The sequence below is a fragment of the Podarcis liolepis genome (assembly GCF_965112155.1).
Source record: "Podarcis liolepis genome assembly, chromosome: 13".
In the NCBI taxonomy this organism is placed as follows: domain Eukaryota; kingdom Metazoa; phylum Chordata; class Lepidosauria; order Squamata; family Lacertidae; genus Podarcis; species Podarcis liolepis.
In genome coordinates, this window is record NC_139573.1 from 39,496,123 (window position 1) to 39,516,564 (window position 20,442).

At 43.6% G+C, this 20,442-nt stretch overlaps 2 protein-coding genes across 2 annotated transcripts in view; both read right to left on the bottom strand.

Moving 5' to 3' along the window:
• Positions 1-20,442, bottom strand: part of LOC310690471 (uncharacterized protein) — an 88,033-nt gene that overhangs the window by 18,618 nt on the left and 48,973 nt on the right. The window contains 1 exon segment of the mRNA XM_083469403.1: positions 19,002-19,081. Coding sequence (XP_083325529.1) covers positions 19,002-19,081 — 80 coding nt within the window.
• On the bottom strand, positions 7,235-13,253 carry LOC310690698 (vomeronasal type-2 receptor 26-like). Its single transcript, XM_083470180.1, has 3 exons — positions 12,775-13,253; positions 11,247-11,373; positions 7,235-10,352 (listed from the first exon to the last, which is right to left on the bottom strand). The coding sequence occupies exons 1-3, from the start codon at positions 12,796-12,798 to the stop codon at positions 9,454-9,456; spliced, it is 1,050 nt and encodes a 349-aa protein (XP_083326306.1). The 5' UTR covers positions 12,799-13,253; the 3' UTR covers positions 7,235-9,453.

The following is a 20,442-nucleotide window of genomic DNA, read 5'->3' on the forward strand; positions in this document are numbered from 1 at the left end:
GGACAACTATTTCTGTTCCTGATAGAAAAAATAAGAATAAGAATAAGAATAAGAATAAGAATATATTATTTATACCCCACCCACTCTGTGTGGCTTCCAACAGAATATTAAAATACAATAATCTATTAAACATTTAAAGCTTCCCTAAACAGGGCTGCCTTCAGATGTCTTCTAAAAGTCTGGTAGTTGTTTTTCTCTTTGACATCTGATGGGAGGGCGTTCCACAGGGCGGGTGCCACTACCAAGAAGGATCTCTGCCTGGTTCCCTGTAGCTTTGTTTCTCACAGTGAGGGAACTGCCAGAAGGCCCGCAGAGCTGGACCTCAGTGTCCGGGCAGAACGATGGGAGTGGAGATGCTTCTTCAGGTATTTTGGACGGATGCCCTTTAGGACTTTAAAGATCAGCACCAACACTTTGAATTGTGCTCGGAAATGTACTGGGAGCCAGTGTAGGTCTTTCAAGAACTGTGTTATGTGGTCTCAGCGGCCGCTCCCAGTCACCAGTCTAGCTGCTGCATTCTGGATTAGTTGTAGTTTCCAGGTCACCTTCAACGCATGAGGGAAGAGAACAGAACCCTGAGGCACCCCACAAGTGTAAGCCCAGGGGTCTGAACACTCACCTCCCCCCTCCCACTTTCTGAACACGGCCCAGGAGGAAGGAGGGAACCACTGTATGACAGTGCCCCCAACTCCCAGCCCCTCTAGACAGTCCAGAAGGATGTTATGGTCGATGGTGTCAAAAGCCACTGAGAGGTCCAGCAGAGCTAGGAAACAGCTCTCACCTTTGTCCCTAGCCCGCCGGAGATCATGGACCAGTGCACCCTACGCAGTTTCAGTCCCATGATGAGGCCTGAATCCCGACTGGAAGGGATCCAAATGGTCCGCTTCTTCCAGGCGTGCCTGGAGTTGTTCAGCAACCACTCGCTCAATCACCTTGCCCAAGAATGGAAGATTTGAGACTGGGTGATAGTTGGCCATATTGGCAGCATCTAAAGATGGTTTTTAAAGAAGCAGTTTGATAACCGCCTCTTTCAGCGTGTCTGGGAAGGCTCCCTCGCAGAGAGAAGCATTCACCACCCCACGAAGCCCATCATCCAGCCCTTCCCGCCTAGCTTTTATAAGCCAAGACGGGCAGGGATCAAGGAGACAGGTGGTCAGTTTCACTCGTCCAAACAGCCTGTCCACATCCTTGGAGGAAAAGCACCTCACAACTGGTTGGTGGGACAGTATATAGAAGTAATAAATAAAAAGTAGTGTGTGGTGGTATTATATTTACTAATAAAATGGAGCTTAATTTCACTCATGTTCAAAATGCTTTTACTCCAAAATATTCATTCAGATTCATTTTGCCCCATTTATTAACAATAAACCCATTAAAAAAAACCAAAATTGTTATGCATTGAATTTTAAGTTTAAAAATCCCCAAGAGGAATGGTCTAGTGCATATTGCCCATGACTACAGGAATCCTCCACTGCACACGAATAATAACCAAATAATTTAATTAATACCCAGAAATGGATCGAGAGAGCTTGAGAGTTCTCATGGCCTGTGAGGGCAGAGACTGGAGGTGCAGCAGGGGGTTGTTTATGCTGCTCAGCCCCCACCCCCATCTGACAGCTAATGTGCATAGAAGAGCAGCAGAAGCAGCAACTTTCCCCACAATCCAGTTGTGCCGTCAAAATCCACACCTTGCCATCAGATGTCTTGGTCACATTTTCCATTTCACCTAGTGCTATCATTGTCTGCAATACAAGCATGGACCTTGTTCCTCCATAGACAACCACCACCTTGGCTTTACTTTCCAGAATAGCTTGATAAATTTGGATCCAGTGGAAATACATGATATAGTACTCAGCCAAATGTGTTTTTTTCAGGTTTGTCTCTGCGAAGGCCAAGCAAATACCTTTCTGGGAAAGCAGAGGTTTCAGCATCCGAATAAATCTCTCTCCACTTTCTGCAGCAAGCAATCCAACCCACATCCAAGAAAAGTACAGAAGTAACTCAACAATCCCAGTGTGCTGATGGGCTTCATTGGGCACCATTTTGTAGAAGGAAGAGGATTGGCTTTGACCAGCATCCTCTGGGGCAAAGGAGCCATAAGTGAGCTAAAGGGAAATAAAGGAGCATCATCTATAAATGCAGAAGGACTGGGCACGTGGATCCAGGGCCTGCCCACCCTGGAGGCAATATGAGCAACTTGCCTCATAGAAGCAGTTTCCAGAAAGCAGGGAGGGGTGTGTGGAATAATAAATAAATAAATAAGAGCAGGAACGACCATGCCTGCCATGAGACACTGAGGATCTGTTTTTAAACTCTTTGCCCACAAGAGATTCACAAAGGGCCCCTTCTGTAGAACTTCTTATCTGTGCAAAATAATGTATTACAACCTGAGTTTAATTGCTGGAAACACTAAAAAGGAGACATAACAGCTGTGAGGAGTAAACGGGCTAGCTGAATTGGATAATCCTCCCAAAGAGGCTCCTTTCCTTGTTAAAGTTGCCATTAGATGGCTAGGAACAGCGTTATCTATGAAAGAATGTATTAGAAGCCCACACTGACCCTGGAGAGTTGATAGATGTATAGGGTCTGGGTGACTCAGAATGGCAGAGAATAGTTAAGAGAGCATTGTGCATGCTCAAAAGCTTCATGAATATTAGTAAGCACGCCCCAGGCAGAGATACAGCTTAATCGTGTCCTCCCTTAAAGAGGGCATGTGTTGCAGTGAGACTTGGAATCCGATCCCCTGTGTTGTGGGTGGGTTAGATTGGTCAGCCACAGCACCCAGTTGGTAGGTCCCTCGATGCTGGGTTCAATCTGGCCAATGGGGCACAGGCCAAACAGTTTGAGGGACCTATATATGCCTATGCACATGACCCAGAGCTTCCTTTTTTGGCGCATGCATTCGGAACACCCGCCCACCTCTTTCTACTTTAGGGCTTGCTGCACTTGACCTTGCTATGCCGTGTGTCGTCTGTCATTGGGACAGGGGCACGGCAGGAATTTCCCCCACTTGGCTGATTAGCTGTTGTCATTTGGGTTTCGCCTGCCACATAGCAAATTGTCACAACTTGTAAGATTGTGGGTAGGCTCTGGTTCGGGTGATAGGGTGGAGGAACGCTCTCACCATTCCTATGTGAAGGGTATTCTGTTAAAGGAATCCAGGGACTCAAATGGTTTGGTCAACCCCTGTGAGGGGGTTGTGCCCATGCCTGAGTCCAGAAGGACAGCTTGATGGCGGACATTGTCCATTCCCGACTTTTTGCCTATCCAGGTGTTCACCCTTGCCTGACCTATGCTGGAACCCTGGGTCAACACTACCTGAATGGCAGGGAGCTAGTCCAGCCAGAGCCTATGCAACCACTCACTTTCTGTAATCTATAAAGTTGAGACCTAAATTCTGCCCAAAACCAAAATCAAAATTTGAGTCAAGTGTGAATTTATTTAGGGAGGTGGTTTCTGGGTCTGAACACTCAATTTACATGAACATGGGGTGTATGTAAATGGACATGGGATGTATGTAACAGTTGGGGGCACATATCAAGAAGAAGACATGAAGAAGGCATATCAGAAAAGTATGTAACTACAGTTTCCTGACCAATAGGATACTGCAGGAAGTAATTTTGGACTGGTTAGGAGTGGGGTAGGCAACCTAAGGCCTGGGGGTCAGATGTGGCCCAATCACCTTCTAAATCAGGCCCACGGACGGTCCGGGAATCAGCGTGTTTTTACATGAGTAGAATGTGTCCTTTTATTTAAAATGCATCTCTGGGTTATTTGTGGAGCATAGGAGTTCATTCATTTTCCCCCCTTCAAAATATAGTCCGGTCCACCACATGGTCTGAGGGACAGTGGACCAGCCCCTTGCTGAAAAAGTTTGCTGACCCCTGGGTTAGGATATAAATTATCTATGTGTACACAACAGCCTTGCACTCCCTCTTTATAGCATGACCTGGGTTTTTTTGTCCATACAGCGCTGTTCGACAATAATTCTGGTTAGCCCTGATCCTTGGTGTAAGACTCCTTTTCTCACAGAGAAATCTGAATATCTCCGGGGAAGATCCCTGGGGCATTTTTGTACCACAGGGTGGCAGATTACACCCTGTATTTCTCAGCCTCCAGCTCCTTCTCTGCCACCCCTGCATGCCCAGTTTCCTGCACTCCTGCACTCCTCTCTTCCCCTCTCCTTTTCTTTCTCCACTTTTTCCTCTATGCTTTCCTCTGTTGCTGCTTTCTTCTCCCCTCCCTGTTTCTTTCACTTTGTTTCACTTCAGCATTTCAGCTCCTGATTTCATGGTGTCTTCCCTTCCCTTCCTCTCTCAAACCACTAAGACACAGAATCCCCATCAAGTGCCACAATGTGTGGGCAGCTGACTCCTGATAGGCAGGCTTCCAGCTTTGCAAGAGAGCAGCTTCCGTCTCCAACCAGTAGGCCATGGAGCAAAGGTGAGAGGGTGTCAGTCGGCAGCATGGAATTTTGATACAACTTCTTAGGTGTGTGTGGATAAGGAAGTGAGGTGAGATGAGCACTCTTCCTTCATCACATTACCTTCTCTCCATCGAAAGACACTTTTCAGTTAGTAAAAAACCAAACTACCAAACTCACTCAAGGGGTCGGGAGAGCAGGACTGGAGAGTGTTTCGAGGGCTGCATTTTGTCCCTGAATCAGATATTCCTAATCCATGCTCTAACTCAGCAGCGTTAGCAAACTGCAGTTCCAATGGGGTATCATTTTCTGGTTTACCTCAGGCAGCAAAGGGTCTTGGGCTGGCCCTGTGTGCATCTCTAATGGCTGTGGTGGTAAAAATAAATATGTTGGCAGGGTGGGTGGGTGGGTGGGAGGGAGATATCTTCACTTCACTCTCCTGTTCTCCATGGCATTTGGTGTGCTGCCTCAGCACTCTCCTGTGGAAAAAACACTTGAGAAAAACCACATTCCTGCAACTCTCTGGCATGCAATACAGTGGCAGACCCTCCTAGTGTCCCTATTTTCCAAGGACAGACCCAGATTTACAGAAGCAGTCCCAGTTTCTGATTTGATCCCACAATGCCCCATTTTTCCTTAGGATGTCCTTCTTTTCATCAGAAATGTTGAAGGGTATGGAGTTATCCAATCCCCGAGCCATCTGAAGACAATCCCATATAAGGAAGTTTTTTAAATGTTTAATATTTTATTATGTTTTTACATATGATGGAAGCCGCTCATAATGGCTGGGGCAACCCAGTAAAATGGGTGGGGTATAAACAGTAACATTATTATTATGCAATAGGATATCCCTATGGAGGGGTTGCATCATCAGCTGAACCTGAGACACCAAGCTAGATAGAAGATTCACTTCTCAGACCTACAGCAGAGAGAAATGGCCAGTGTGCCTAAGAATGGGGGAGAGGAATGGCTACCTAGAGCAGACATGTTTTTATTATGCTGATAGCTTAATGTCACCTGACAGCTTGATGCTACGCATTCTATTTAATTGTGCAAAGCACACTGGGAACACTTTTTGTGAAGAGCAGAATCACTCTCCTTTGTCTCTCACAACTATTTCTCTAATATGCAAATCCTTTCTAGATAGAAAAGATCGTGATGGATGAGTGTGGAAACCCCCATAGCAGCATCTTACCTGGGGAATCTTGTAGATGCCCAAGATGTTTGTCAGGTAGACGGAGGTATCCAAGTCCAGTCCCCCAATAACTGCCACCAGGTGTTTCTGGATGTTGCACTTGTAGTTGGGTATAAGGGTAGAGGGAAGGTTCAGAGCCGCCTGGTACATCATCCTTTCATCAAAATAATTGTCGAAGATGTGGAATCCCAGTGTAACATTAGGTAAGATCCTGAGGTTCTCATTGATCTCCTTGACAGCAAATACCAAGGCCAGAATATGCTGAATATGTGCAATTTAGGAGTACAATTTAGATGATTTTATGCTGTATGCATTTTCCCCCTAAGGGGTCTCTTTATGATTCTTCAAATTGGAGACGTTTGAAATTCAAATGATGACTGTGTTTTGGTTTTGATATATTTTTAAGAGTATTTGCAGTAAATATGAACTAAATTGAATTCCCCCCTTCCCAATGATGGAATATTGATATTTACTTTGGGGTTCATTATATACTTGACAACACTTTTTGAACATCCAAGAGATGCTCTTGCTGACACCAGCCTCTAACGCCTTTTCTCTCATACCAACTTCCCTAAGCCTCCACTCGTGTCCAGTTCACACACAGACTGGTTTAGCAGCTAGGTACAATCTAGGTACTGACTGTCAAACTCCTCAGATTATATTCTTGGCTGCTTGGACAGCTCATCTCATTTAAGAAATGTGCTTTTATAATGTTCTTCTAATAAGAAGTGAGCAGAATTTTAGCTTAATATAGGGCTCATTCAGACTTCCCCAAGTCGTGCCATTTTCCTCCAGGAAAACCTGATCTTTACCGCTGAATTGGAATTTACACCTCCCTCAGAACTTCTCCCAACTGACTGTTAACTGACATTTCTTCACTGATCACTACCTTCATCTGAATACAGTTAGAATGTATCTAACCCAGGCCCTCTCTAGAAATATTAAATGCAGTCGACTAGCCCAACTTAGATGAGAACATCAGGGGCTCTAGGAGCACCACCTCAATGGAAAGGTGAACCATTAAGACCACTCACAGGAGAGTTTCTGAGGTGAAGATTAAGAACAGAGAATGGCTTTCCATTTTAAACTATGGTGGTTTGGTCTGTGAGTCCTCCCCTAGTTAAACTCTCCTTGGAGGAGATTTGGTGGGATGTAGGGAGGAGAGCACACAGCAACAAGACCAGGCTCTCTCATCTCACTGACACATTCAGATCTGCACCTCCCTTCTTCCAAGCCAACTCTTCAGCTTTGGAAATGCCCCCCTCCATCTGCCTAGATATAAATCACACTTAAATCCATGGAACTAGCCTCTGAGTAGGCCTGTTTAGAGCTAGGGGATATTTCAGTATCATCTGATTATTCAACATTTGAAGTGTTTACAAGGTATTTAGAAGCTGATGGGTAGTTAGCCTTTCTTTGAAGTTTTCTTCATCAAAAGCAGTAAGGAGGTGGGAAGCAAGTCCGCCAACAATAAGATCACCAGGTTGGTAGTATTTATGTGGAATTCTGGACAGATCATGGACGGTGCAACTCGTGGTATGTTTGCACACCAGATGTGGCAGATGAAAGAGAAGAGGCACAATAAACAGCAGCATACTGAAGCACATATTCTTTCTCATCAAACAGCCTTATTTCCATCCAGCACATGAACCTTGCTTCACAACCACCCTCAGTACAATATTCTGCCTTATCACAAACACCACTTCTCTAACAATTCACAGTATAAAATCCTATTTTACAACTTGATGAAGAGAAAAGTGAAAATCCTTTCTCTTCTATCTCTTGCTTAAAATGGCAAGAAGATGTTATAATACCCATCTTTTGACATTGGTTAGTATTCTCTGGAAAGCTACTGAGACATTATCCAAGGGAGACTTAGCTATGTGGAGAGTGATAATTACAGCTGTGTTGATAACAAGGTCTCCTTACATCAGGAACATCAGAAAATGACTAAAAAACAAACCAACCCCTGGCTTCTGATTTTTCATCCAAAGTGGCTTCTGTCTGTTTATGGGACGACAAAAGAGCATGCAGAATTAGCAGCAATGAGGAAGAGAAGAACAGTGGGCTAGTCTCTTATCAATGCTGACCAGTGTAAATAATTAATCTGGCCTCCCAAAATTTCCCAAATGAACACCACTTCATTAGTTTTCAACATTTACCTCAAGAACAGTTGCTGTAATTTAAACTCGGTAGCAGCCTTTGAACAATCTCTGTGAAAAATTCATGCAAAGGAAAAAGACATAGATATTTTTACTTTATTACTAAACAAGTAAAGAAGCTTATGCAAAAGGTTTAAAATGAATGAAATATGGAAAGGACGGGAGGTCAAGCGCTTTGGAAGAAAATTTATTGTTAAAGTGTTTGTATTTTATCTAATTTTTGATTATTCGGTTTATTGACAATGAATTTAAGTTTATGTTGTACAGATGTAAGTAAGTATAACAAAGCATAATTTAAAAGCAAAAAAGGAGAGTTTTGTAGGTGGTTTGCATTGATAGAAAGGAAAAATAGGAATCAAAAAAGGAGAATGCTCTGGATGCCAAGATCCAGGTTTGGGGAACGAACATTTTGGTGAGAGATTCCCACAAACAACTATTTGTGTTCCTGACAGTAAAGCACCTCACAACTAGTCAGTGGGACACTATATAGAAGTAGTAAATAAAAAGTAGTGTGTGGTGGTATTATATTTTCTAATAAAATGGAGCTTAATTTCACTCATGTTCAAAATGCTTTTGCTCCAAAATATTCATTTAGAAGCATTCTGCCCTTGCCAATCAGAAGGTCGCCCATGAGGGGTGAGCTCCTGTTGTTCGGTCTCAGCTCCTGCCCACCTAGCAGTTGAAAAGAACATCAAAGTGCAAGTAGATCAATAGGTACCGCTCCGGCGGGAAGGTAAACGGCGTTTCCGTGTGCTGCTCTGGTCCACCATAAGCGGCTTAGTCATGACTGGCCACATGACCCAGAAGCTGTCTGCAGACAAACGCAGACTCCCTCAGCCTATAGAGCGAGATGAGCGTGCAACCCCCGAGTCGTTCGTGACTGGACCGGTGAGTTTAAATAAACCCGCCAGGAACAGTCCAGCATATCGAAATAATTTAATTAATATCCAGTTATGGAGGGAGAGAGCTGGAGAGTTCCCATGGCTTATGAGGGCAGAGACTGGAGGTGCAGCAGGGGGTTGTTTACGCTACTCAGCCCCCCCCCCCACCTGACAGCTAATGTGCATAGAAGAGCAGCAGAAGCAGCAACTTTTCCACACATCCTCCAGTCAGCCCCCAAAATTCCAGGTGTGAGTATTTTAGGTGCAGTATTTTTGTCTCTGGAAGGGAGAGAGAGCAGCAGAGAAGACATTCAATGGGTTTTAGAGGGTGCTCCCCACTTACCCAATCTTCATTTATGTGTGGGGGGCACTTGAACATAACCCCCAAGTAAGTGGGACTCACTGTACTGAAATCTCTGAGACTGGTTAATCATAACAGTAGCAACTCTACAGAAACCTTACCGAGGGGGGGGGGGGGACGACCCAGAAATTGAACAAGCCTTTTTTTTAAAAAAGCCTCTTAGTGTATTGTTTTTTCTTGTTCAGTTTCTAATCAATTATCCTCTGAGGTTCTAGTCAGGCCTCAATATTTTGTGGTACTCATAAAAGTTTTTTGGTTTCCAAATAAGCCTTAGGGTTAAAACAAGATGAGGGGCTCCTGTCTCAGAGAAACCATAGGGGTTTTTAACATAGCAATTGCGACACATAAAATACAACATAATTTAATGATAAAGAGAGATTATATTGCTCATAGTTTGGTGGCAAAAAACCAAAAGATGATGGTATAATTTATTATTTCCTCTTTATTAACTGCTCCTTGCTGTTCAGATCAGGCCTCAACACGATGATGTAGCATTTGGGAGCAAAGATGGAGCCCAGTATCCCAGCACTGGAGGCCAAGATGGAGAAGATCTCCACAGCCACCATGTATTTCCCCTTGGTGCTCAGGTACACTGGAACAAACGAGATCCAAACACTACAAAACAAGAACATGCTGAAGGTGATGAATTTGGCCTCATTGAAGCTCTCAGGCAGTTTCCTGGCAAAAAATGCTACAACAAAGCTGATAATGGCCAAAAAGCCCATGTAGCCCAGGACACAGTAAAACAGAGCAACAGACCCTTCGTTACAGCCTAGAATGATTTCCCTCATCACAGAGTTCATGTCGGAATCAGGAAATGGGGGAGAGGTTCCTAACCACACAGTGCAAATGCCCACTTGGATAAGGGAACAAGAAATCACAATGGCGCTTGCCAGTCTTTTCCCCACCCACTTTCTCATTCTGGATCCTGGTTTGGTGGCCACAAAGGCCAGAACCACCGTGATCGTTTTGGCCAGAACACAAGAAACAGTCACTGTGAAAACAAGGCCAAAAGCCATTTGTCGGAGCAGGCAGCTCACTCTTTCTGGAGGGCTGAGGAAGATCAATGGGCAGAGGAAGCAGAGCAGGAGGAAAGTGAGGAGAGTGTAGGTGAGGTCCCGATTGTTTGCTCTGACAATAGGTGTGTCCTGATGTTTAATGAAGATGACAAGGACCACCACTGTGAGGAGAAAGAGAGAAAGAGCCAACAATGCTAAGCTCATCCCCAGAGGCTCTTTAAAAGACAGGAAGCTGATGGTCTTTGGAACGCATTGTGATTGTTCCATGTTGGGATAATGATCTTCAGGGCATGCAACACAGTCATCCATATCTGGAGAGAACATAATACTTTCAGATGTGTTGCAAAGCAACTACTAATGGTGTCAGTATGGAACTCATAAGCTTAAATTAGATATATCACAGACATTTCCAGAGTAAGCAGATTGAGAGTGATGCTTGAGAACCCCACCTCAGCACTTTGTGTTGAGTCATGTGCAGAGGCGGAGCCACTTGCTCTGACACGCAGAGCGGCATGTGGGCAGGACTAGCCAGTCCACAGGGGCAGGGCTAGCAGCCCACACGGCAAGCGTCCCTAGACGCCCTCCGCCCAAGCGGCAAGCGTGAGGGGCGCTGCTAGCTGCCCATGCAGTGAGCGTTGGGGGGAGGGTGGCGTGGCGATGTCAGCTCCCTCAGGGATTACACCCAGGGCGGTCCACACCCCCCGCATCCTCCTTCCTCCGCCAGTGGTTGTGTGGGTGTCCTGTGATGGCTTACTAACTCCCCATAAACCACGTTGTGCAGTTTAGATGGACAAAGTGGTAAGTGCAAATAGAAATCAGCCTCGTATTATAATTGTTCAGAACAGGAACTCAGGAATGTGTCATCCCAACTCAGATCTCTGGTCCATTCAGCTCAGCATTGCCTGCTGTTTTTTAACATTCATCATGGGTGACAAATCTTTGGGGGGGGGCGAGCACAACGTCCATATTCCTTTATGGGGGCTGGGGGCCAATAGGGGTGGGGGAGAAATTTGATTTTGTTGACATTTGGATGGGAAAGTTATGTAAATTGTACTTCTTGAACCAACACAAAGCATAACAGAGTTTCCCCGAAAAATGGTACAATTCTCCAATCAAACAAAATGTACAAAATGCAAATTTCCATAACTTTTCCATAATTTCTAAGATTACTCATGTTTGAAAAGTATATCCCTTTTGTTTCTTACCTTTCTCAGATGAAATCTTTCCTTGAGGACATGGAGCACAACCATAGCAGCAGAATGGCTCCCCCTCCTTCTTCTCCTTGCTGGAACCAGGAGGACAACTTGGGTTACACACAGAAAGGGGTGGAATCTGCCCATTTAAATAAACACTTAAACATTTTAGCGCACAGAAATCATTAGCACTTTTTGTGTCCTTTTTCTTCCAGCCAGCAGTAGGAAGACACTAAACTACTTATTCAAAACTCAGTGCGAAACTACTCATTTTGTGTTTGAAAAAAATTATACTTCGTTATATCACTGTTGAAAAGAGGACTGTGAGAAAGTGTAATCTTATTTGAGTGATTGTTACATACCCCGAGTACCCAAAGAAAATTGGCCAGGTTTGAATGCACCTGTATTGATATTTGAATTACAAATGGCAATTGTCACGGGACTGCCATCGGAAAGCGGGAGGGAGGCAGGGGGATACAGAGAGCCTCCAGTGATTCTGAGAAGCAGCTTCTCGTCTGGCAGTGGAGAAAATCACAACTCCAGCGGAGCCGAGGGGGAGGGGAGTAGCCGGTTGGGCTCAAAGATGCTACAGAGAGCCCAAGCACCTCACCTAGCCCAGCTGGCCAGGAGTCATACACGCTGCTTCCGTCGCCCTGCTTACACAGAGGGGTGAAACGTAAGGAGGGGAGGTAGAGATTTGGGGTGTCTAAGTTCTTATGCTGGGGGAGATACTGGAAAGGGGCACTCCCGGAATCTGCAAGTGACTAAGACAGACATGAACTTTTGAGTTGTGCGCTGTAAGTAGTTTGCACCAATAAAACCTGAAAAAGACAGGTCGGAGTCTTGCCTGGTTACTCACGAGCAACCACCTGCACATCTGACAGCAATAAATAGAATGAAGATGGGGAAAACACCCGGGCCAGATTGACTTACGGCAATTTATTATAAAAAGTTTCTGGATGAACTTATTGAACCACTTAAGGGCACCATGAATACAATTTGGGTGATTGGAGTAATTCCTGCTTAAAGGAAGGATGTATTTGGAAGTTAGAACTGAACAACAGGTCACATTAATATTTTTAGATGCAGAGAAAGCCTTTGGTTATATTTAATGTCATTTTTTATTAAGTTCTTAGAGTATATGGAAGTAGGTAATTCTTGCCTGGCTGCAATTAAAGCAATCTATACCGATCAATCTGCAAATATTTTAATAAATAATATTCCTTCATACAAATGCAAAATAGAAAAAGGAACAAGACAAGGGTGTCCCCTATCTCCATTGCTGTTTATTTTGACATTAGAAATATTGCTTCAGAATATAAGGACAAATAGGGAAATTAAAAGTATTGAGGTGGGATGCAGAGTCTATAAATTAATAAATATAAAATATGCAGGGATTTATGATATGTAAAAGAAACCATGGAAAGAGAAGAAGGGAAGTCATTGATATTATAAGGGTGTTAAAATGAATATTTTAAATTGCTAAACAAAATTTAATTAAGGAAAAAATACACGAAAAAATAATAATGCTGAAACTTACCATGTTTGAGCCCCTTTCAGGCATTCAGGAAGAATGCATGAGGGTGCAAATGGGAAGAGGATTGAGGATTCATCTTCATGGCCCTTATTGTCCCCATGTTGTTGTTTAGTGATTTAGTCATGTCCGACTCTTCATGACCCCATGGACCAGAGCACGCCAGGCACTCCTGTCTTCCACTTCCTCCCACAGTTTGGTCAAATTCATGCTGGTAGCTTCGAGAACACTTTCCAACCATCTCATCCTCTGTTGTCCCCTTCTCCTTGTGCCCTCAATCTTTCCCAACATCAGGGTCTTTTCCAGGGAGTCTTCTCTTCTCATGAGGTGGCCAAAGTATTGGAGCCTCAGCTTCATGATCTGCCCTTCCAGTGAGCACTCAGGGCTGATTTCCTTAAGAATGGATCGGTTTGATCTTCTTGCAGTCCATGGGACTCTCAAGAGTCTCCTCCAGCACCATAATTCAAAAGCATCAATTCTTCGGTGATCAGCCTTCTTTATGGTTCAGCTCTCACTTCCATACATCACTTCTGGGAAAACCATAGCTTCAACTATACGGACCTTTGTTGGCAAGGTGATGTCTCTGCTTTTTAAGATGCTGTCTAGGTCTGTAACCTAACATGTCGGTAACCTGAAGCATCTGTAAACCGAGGTAACACTGTACTCATCTCTGAAGAACAATTTCCCCTAAAAGAATGCATTGTATTCCATTTCTATTCCACTTGCACTAATGTATGCATTTTTAGGGACAATTTAGCTCCACATATTCATTTTTGTTTACATTGTTTGGTTGGAGAACTGCATTGAACAATTTGGAGAAGAGTTAATTTCAAATGATAGCTATGTTTTAGTTTTGATATATTTTTAAAGCAAACAAATTACATTTAAATATGAATTGATTTGAATTCCCCACTTCCCAATAAAAAATATTGATATTAACTTTGGGATCCATCATCTACAGGGTGAGTCTTTGAAAAGAGGCCCCATGGAGCATGTGTGCTCTGTATCCACAGGGCCTCTTTTAAAGGACTCATCCTGTACTTGACAACACTTTTTGCAGATCCAAAAGATCCTATTGCTGACACCAGCATCTAAATACTTTTATCTCATACCAACTTCCCTAAGCCTCGCTCCTGTCCAGTTCACACACAGATTGGTTTAGCAACTAGGAACAATCTACCTCTGACTGTCAAACTCCTCAGATTATATTCCTGGCTGCTTGGACAGCTGAGCTCCTTTAAGAAATCTGCTTTTATAATATTCTTCTGGTAAGAACTGAACAGAATTTTAGCTAATGTAGGGCTCATTCAGACTTCCCCTGGTTCTGCCATTTTCCTCCTGGAAAACCTGATCTTTACCGCTCAATTGAAACTCACACCTCCCTCAGAACTTCTCCCAGCTGACATTTAACTGACATTTCTTCACTGATCACTACCTTCAGCTGTATACAGTCAGAATGCATCTGATACAGGCACTGTCTACAAATATTACATTCATCTAGCCTGACTTGGATCTTCGAGCACAACCCCAAAGTGGAGACAAGCCTTTAAGACCCCTCACAAGAGAGTTTTTGAGGTGAAGATTAGGAATAGAGAAGGGCTTTCCATCTTAAATTAGGGAGGTTTAATCTGTGAGTCCTTGGAAGAAATTGGGTGGGATGTGGGGAGGAGAGAACACATCAACAAGACCAGGCTCTCTCATCTCACTGCCACATTCAGATCTGCATCTCCCTTCTTCCAAGCCAACTTTTCAGCTTTGTAAATGCCCCCCACCATCTGCCAGGATGTAAATCCCCCTGAAATCAGTAGAACTAACTACTGAATAGACCAGGTTAGAGCTGCGAGATATTTCAGTATCATTTGATTATTTGACATTTCAATTATTTACAAGGTATTAAGAAGTTGATAGGTAGTTAGCCTTTCTGTGAAGTCTTCTTCATCAAAAGCAGTAAGGAGGTGGGAAGCAAGTCCGCCAACAATAAGATGACCAGGTTGGTAGTATTCATGTGGAATTCTGGACAGATCATGGACAGTGCAACTTATGGTATGTTTGCACACCAAATGTGGCAGATGAAAGAGAAGAGGCACAATAAACAGCAGCATATTGAAGCAAATATTCTTTCTCATCAAACAATCGTATTTCCATCCAGCACAGGAACCTTGCTTCACAACCAACCTCAGTACAATATTCTGCCTTATCACAAACAGCACTTCTCTAACAATTCACAGATTAAAATCCTATTTTATAACTTGATTAAGAAAATAGTTAAACTCCTTCCTCTTCCTCTGTCCTCTCCCTTGCTGAGAATGGCAAGAAGAGGTTATAATACCCATGTTTTGACATTGGTTAGTGTTCTCTGGAAATCTACTGAGACATGGGGGTTGGACTCGATGGCCCTTGTGGTCTCTTCCAACTCTATGATTCTATGATTCTATGACATTATCCAAGGGAGACTTAGACATGCTGAGAGTGATAATTATAGGTGAGATAATAACAAGCTCTCTTTACATCAGAAACATCAGAAAATACCCAAACATAATAATAATAACTCTGTTTCTGATGTTTCATTCAAAGTGGTTTCTGACTGTTTATGGGACAACAAAAGGGCATGCAGAATTAAGAGCAACGAGGAAGAGAAGAACAGTGGGCCAGTCTCTTATCAATGCTGACCAGTGCAAATGATTAACCTGACCTCCTAAAAATACCACCTGAACACCAGTACATTAGTTTTTGGATCATTATACCAGGACCAAAGAATGGTGGAAAGGACTGAATTCTGTAGGTGGCAAGGAATTCATAGGAATCAAAAAAGAAAAATGCTCTAGATGCCAAGATCCAGGTTGGGGGCACAAACTCTTTGTTGAGAGATTCTCACAAACAACTCTTTATGTTCCTTATAGAAAAGCACCTCACAACTAGTTGGAGAGAGAAATATGTAGAAGTAATAAATAAAATGTAGTGAATGGTGGTATTATATTTTCTAATAAAATGAAGCTTAATTTTACTCATGTTCAAAACGCTTTAACTTCAAAATATTCATTCAGATGCATTCTGCTCTATCTTATAACATTAAAAATACCAAAATTGTTATTCATTTAATTTTAAGTTTAAAACCCCCCACCCCACCAGGAATGGTGTAGCATGTATTGCCCATAACCACGGGCATCCCCCACTGCACACGAATAATAACTATGGTATGTTGTGGCGTACAAGATGACTTTTTATCCCTGGAAAATCACCCCAAATGTCAGGGGTCGTCTTATACGCCGGGTATACGCGTTGGGAAGGAAGAGAGGGAGACGATGAGCAGAGGCGCCCCTTCTGCCGTCGTTCCTCCTCCCTCCCCACAGAAGGGGGCGCAGAAAGTCCTTCTGAGCGAGGTGCACGCCTGCCCGCCAAACGCCTCACCTCAGGCTGCTGCTACTGCGATGGCAGAGGCAGCGGAGGGCTGCACGCTCTGCCCCTGGCGGCGCTCAAATTCGACAATTCTAAAATTTAACAGCAAAAGTTGGGGGTCGTCTTATACGCCCAATCCCCTAATATGCCGGAATCTACACTAAATAGTTATGGAGGAAGAGTGCTGGAGAGTTCTCATGGCTTGTGAGGGCAGAGACTGGAGGTGCAGCACAGGGTTGTTTACGCTACTCAGCCCCCCCACCTGACCACTAATGTGCATAGAAGAGCGGCAGAAGCAGCAACTTTCCCCACACATCCTCCAGTCAGCCCCCCAAATTCCAGATGTGGGTATTTTAGGTGCAGTATCCCTGATCTGGAAAGGAGAGAGAGCAATAGAGAAGACATTCAAAAGGTTTTAGAGGGTGCTACCCACTTATCCAATCTTCATTTATGTGTGGGGGCACTTGAACATAACTTCCAAGTAAGTGGGGACTCACTGTACTGAAATCTGTGAGACTGGTTCATCATGACAGTTGCAACTCTACTGAAACCTTACTGAGAGGAAAATAACCTAGGAAGGAATGAGACTTTTTTTAAAAAAAGAAATTGCCTCTCAATGTATTATTTTTTCCTGTTCAGTTTCTAATCAATTACCCTTTGTGGTTGTGGAGAGCCAGTGTGGTGTAGTGGTTAAGAGCGGTAGTCTCGTTATCTGGGGAACCGGGTTCGCGTCTCCGCTCCTCCACATGCAGCTGCTGGGTGACCTTGGGCCAGTCACACTTCTCTGAAGTCTCTCAGCCCCACTCACCTCACAGAGTGTTTGTTGTGGGGGAGGAAGGGAAAGGAGAATGTTAGCCGCTTTGAGACTCCTTAAAGGGAGTGAAAGGCGGGATATCAAATCCAAACTCTTCTTCTTCTCTTCTTGTAGTCGGGTCTCAATCTTTTATGGTACTCATGACAGTTTTTTGGTTTCCAAATAAGCCTTAGGGTTAAAACAAGATGAGGGGCTCCTGTCTCTGAGAGACCACAGGGGATTTTAGAAGAAAGTGCACATAGGAATCGCAACATGTAAAATACAACCTAATTGAATGGTGTGGATAAAGAGAGATTAAATTGTTCATAGTTTGGTGGGGAAAAACCAAAGGATGAAAGGATAATTTATTATTTCCTCTTTATTAACTGCTCCTTGCTATTCAGATCAGGCCTCAACACAATGATGTAGCATTTGGGAGCAAAGATGGAGCCCAGTAAGCCAGCACTAGAGGCCAAGATGGAGAAGATCTCCACAGCCACCATGTATTTCCCCTTGGTGCTCAGATAGACCGGAACAAAGGAGATCCAAACACTACAAAACAAGAACATGCTGAAGGTGATGAATTTGGCCTCATTGAAGCTCTCAGGCAATTTCCTGGCAAAAAATGCTACAATAAAGCTGACAATGGCCAAAAAGCCCATGTAGCCCAGGACACAGTAAAACAGGGTGAATGACCCTTCGTTGCAGCCTAGAATGATTTCCCTCATCACAGAGTGCATGTCAGAATCAGGAAATGGAGGAGAGGCTCCTAACCACACAGTGCAAATGCCCACTTGGATAAGGGAACAAGAAATCACAATGGAGCTTGCCAGTCTTTTCCCCACCCACTTTCTCATTCTGGATCCTGGTTTGGTGGCCACAAAGGCCAGAACCACCGTGATCGTTTTGGCCAGAACACAAGAAACAGTCACTGTGAAAACAAGTCCAAAAGCCATTTGTCGGAGCAGGCAGCTCACTCTTTCTGGAGGGCTGAGGAAGATCAATGGGCAGAGGAAGCAGAGCAGGAGGGAAGTGAGGAGAGTGTAGGTGAGGTCCCGATTGTTTGCTCTGACAAGTGGTGTGTCCTGGTGTTTAATGAAGATGGCTAGGACCACCACGGTCAGGAGAGAGAGTGAAAGAGCCAACAATGCTAAGCTCATTCCTAGAGGCTCTATAAAGGACAGGAAGCTGATGGTCTTTGGAATGCATTGTGATTGGTTCCTGTGTGGATAGTGATCTTCGGGGCATGCAACACAGGCAACCATGTCTGGAAAGAAAATAATACATTTAGATTTTACATTTTAGATACTTTTTAGGTTTTAGATTAGAGCAACTGCTAATGCTGCAAGTATGGAACTCATAATTTTAAATTAGAGGTATCACAGATATTTCCAGAATAACCAGATTGAAAGCGATGCATGAGAATCCCACCTCAGCCTTTGTGTTCAGTTATGTGGGGTGCCCTGTGATGGCTTGCTAACTTCTCATATTTTTATTGCCCAGAACAGGCACAGTCCATGACCATTTTGCACAGAGGTTCCATTCCCAGCCCTGTTCCACACCCTTTGCTGAACCCATTACACCCTGCCCAGGTGTGCGATTGTGAATAAATCAGACGTATGTTTGTTTGTTATTGCCTTAATTAAGATAGGTGTCTCATACCAAGTGATATCACTGGTGCATTTAATTCAAAATTGCTTGCTGTATTTTCACCTGTGACAAAGATTACATCATGGGTGACAAACTGATTCTTTTTAGGAGTGGGTCCCTAATCCTTTATGGGGGCTATCTACCAATTGGTATGGAGACAATTTGGTTTTTATGCCACTTGAATGAGAAAGATATCTAAATTGCACTCCTTGAATCAACACGTAAACCAAAGTAAATTTTCCCTTAAAATTTATACTTCTCTAAACATTTGCGATGCAGTACTCCAATCAAACAACATGTACAAAAATGCAAAGGTTACCAATTCTTTATTTATCCTTTTCCGCAACTTCTAACATGCCTTATTTTTGAAAATCGTATATCCTGTGTCTCTTACCCTTCTGGGACGAAATCTTGCCTTGAGGACATGGAGCACAACCATAGCAGCAGAATGGCTCCCCCTCCTTCTTCTCCTTCCTGGAACCAGGAGGGCAATTTGGGTTACATACGGAAATAGGTGGAACCTGCTCATTTAAAGAAACAGATAAACCGTTTAGCACAGAGAAGTAAGTAGCACTTTTGGTTTCTTTTTTCTTCCAGCTGGCAGTAGGAAGACACCAAACTACTTATTCGAAACACAGTGCCAGGCTACTCATTTGGCTCTTCATGGTTTTTTAAAAAAACAATAAACCAAAATAATGCGGAAACTGACCATGTTTGAGCCCCTTTCTGGCATTCAGAAAGAATGCATGATAGCTGAAATAGGTAAGGGGATTGGGGGTTCATCTTTGCCAGCCCTGCCCCCTTTTGTCCCCATATATAAAGTAATACCTTTTACACCTCCAATTTTCCAATCGCAGCAAGTGTAAAAAATAATAATCATGCTTTGTGAAGATGACAGAAGCGTAGTGCCAAAAATGATCTACTAATGTGGAGTCCTTGTGGAGTGTGGGCTCACCAGCTCTGCCCAAATTGTTCCCATAGCTGTTCCACCAATCATCTCTGCATACTAAGCAGAAAGCTCTGACAGGCTGAACACACTGAGAAGCCTCCCTGTTATTTGGAATTTTCTGTTCTTATCTCAGTCCCCAAATATGAGGAGTCATCTAAACAAGTTCAGCCAAATGTTCTTAGAAGCCCCCTTCACAGCCATGCATTTTATCTTAACAGATGCATTTTCAAGTGTATTTAATCCTACCAGATGTATTGTTCAAACAATATTGGTACTTTTTTGAGGTGAGACTATACCACAAGATCCACAGAAATTTGAAACCTGTTCCAATATGTGTACTAGTCTGAGAGGTATAAAATTGTAGACAATATGAAATTCTCCTCCACCCATGAATAGAGTTCCTTTTTCCTTAGGATACAAGAGGCTAGCATAAGCACACTTCTTGTTGTTTTTTAAAAAGGAACATGAATAATGGAATGTGTGGTTTGTCTTAAAGGTAAAGGGACCCCTGACCATTAGGTCCAGTCGTGACCGACTCTCAGGTTGTGGCACTCATCTCACTTTATTGGCCAAGCGAGCCGGCGTACACCTTCCGGGTCATGTGGCCAGCATGACTAAGTCACTTCTGGTGAAACAGAGCAGCACACGGAAACAGTGTTTACCTTCCCGCTGAAGCGGTACCTATTTTCTATTTGCACTTTGACGTGCTTTCAAACTGCTAGGTTGGCAGGAGCAGGGACCAAGCAATGGGAGCTCACCCCGTCACGGGGATTCAAACTGCCGACCTTCTGATCGGCAAGTCCTAGGCTCTGTGGTTTAACCCACAGCGCCACCCATGTCCTATGGTTTGTTTTAGGTGTCTCAATAAAATTAGGGCTGCCATATG

Excerpts from the sequence above, each read along its gene's own strand:
- LOC310690698 (XM_083470180.1), bottom strand. The coding sequence starts at position 12,798 with ATGCCTGAAAGGGGCTCAAACATG. Across the intron at positions 11,374-12,774 it reads CTGAAAGGGGCTCAAACATG|ATTCCACCCCTTTCTGTGTG; the intron begins GTAAGTTTCAGC and ends TTAAATGGGCAG. Across the intron at positions 10,353-11,246 it reads AAAGATTTCATCTGAGAAAG|ATATGGATGACTGTGTTGCA; the intron begins GTAAGAAACAAA and ends TGTTCTCTCCAG.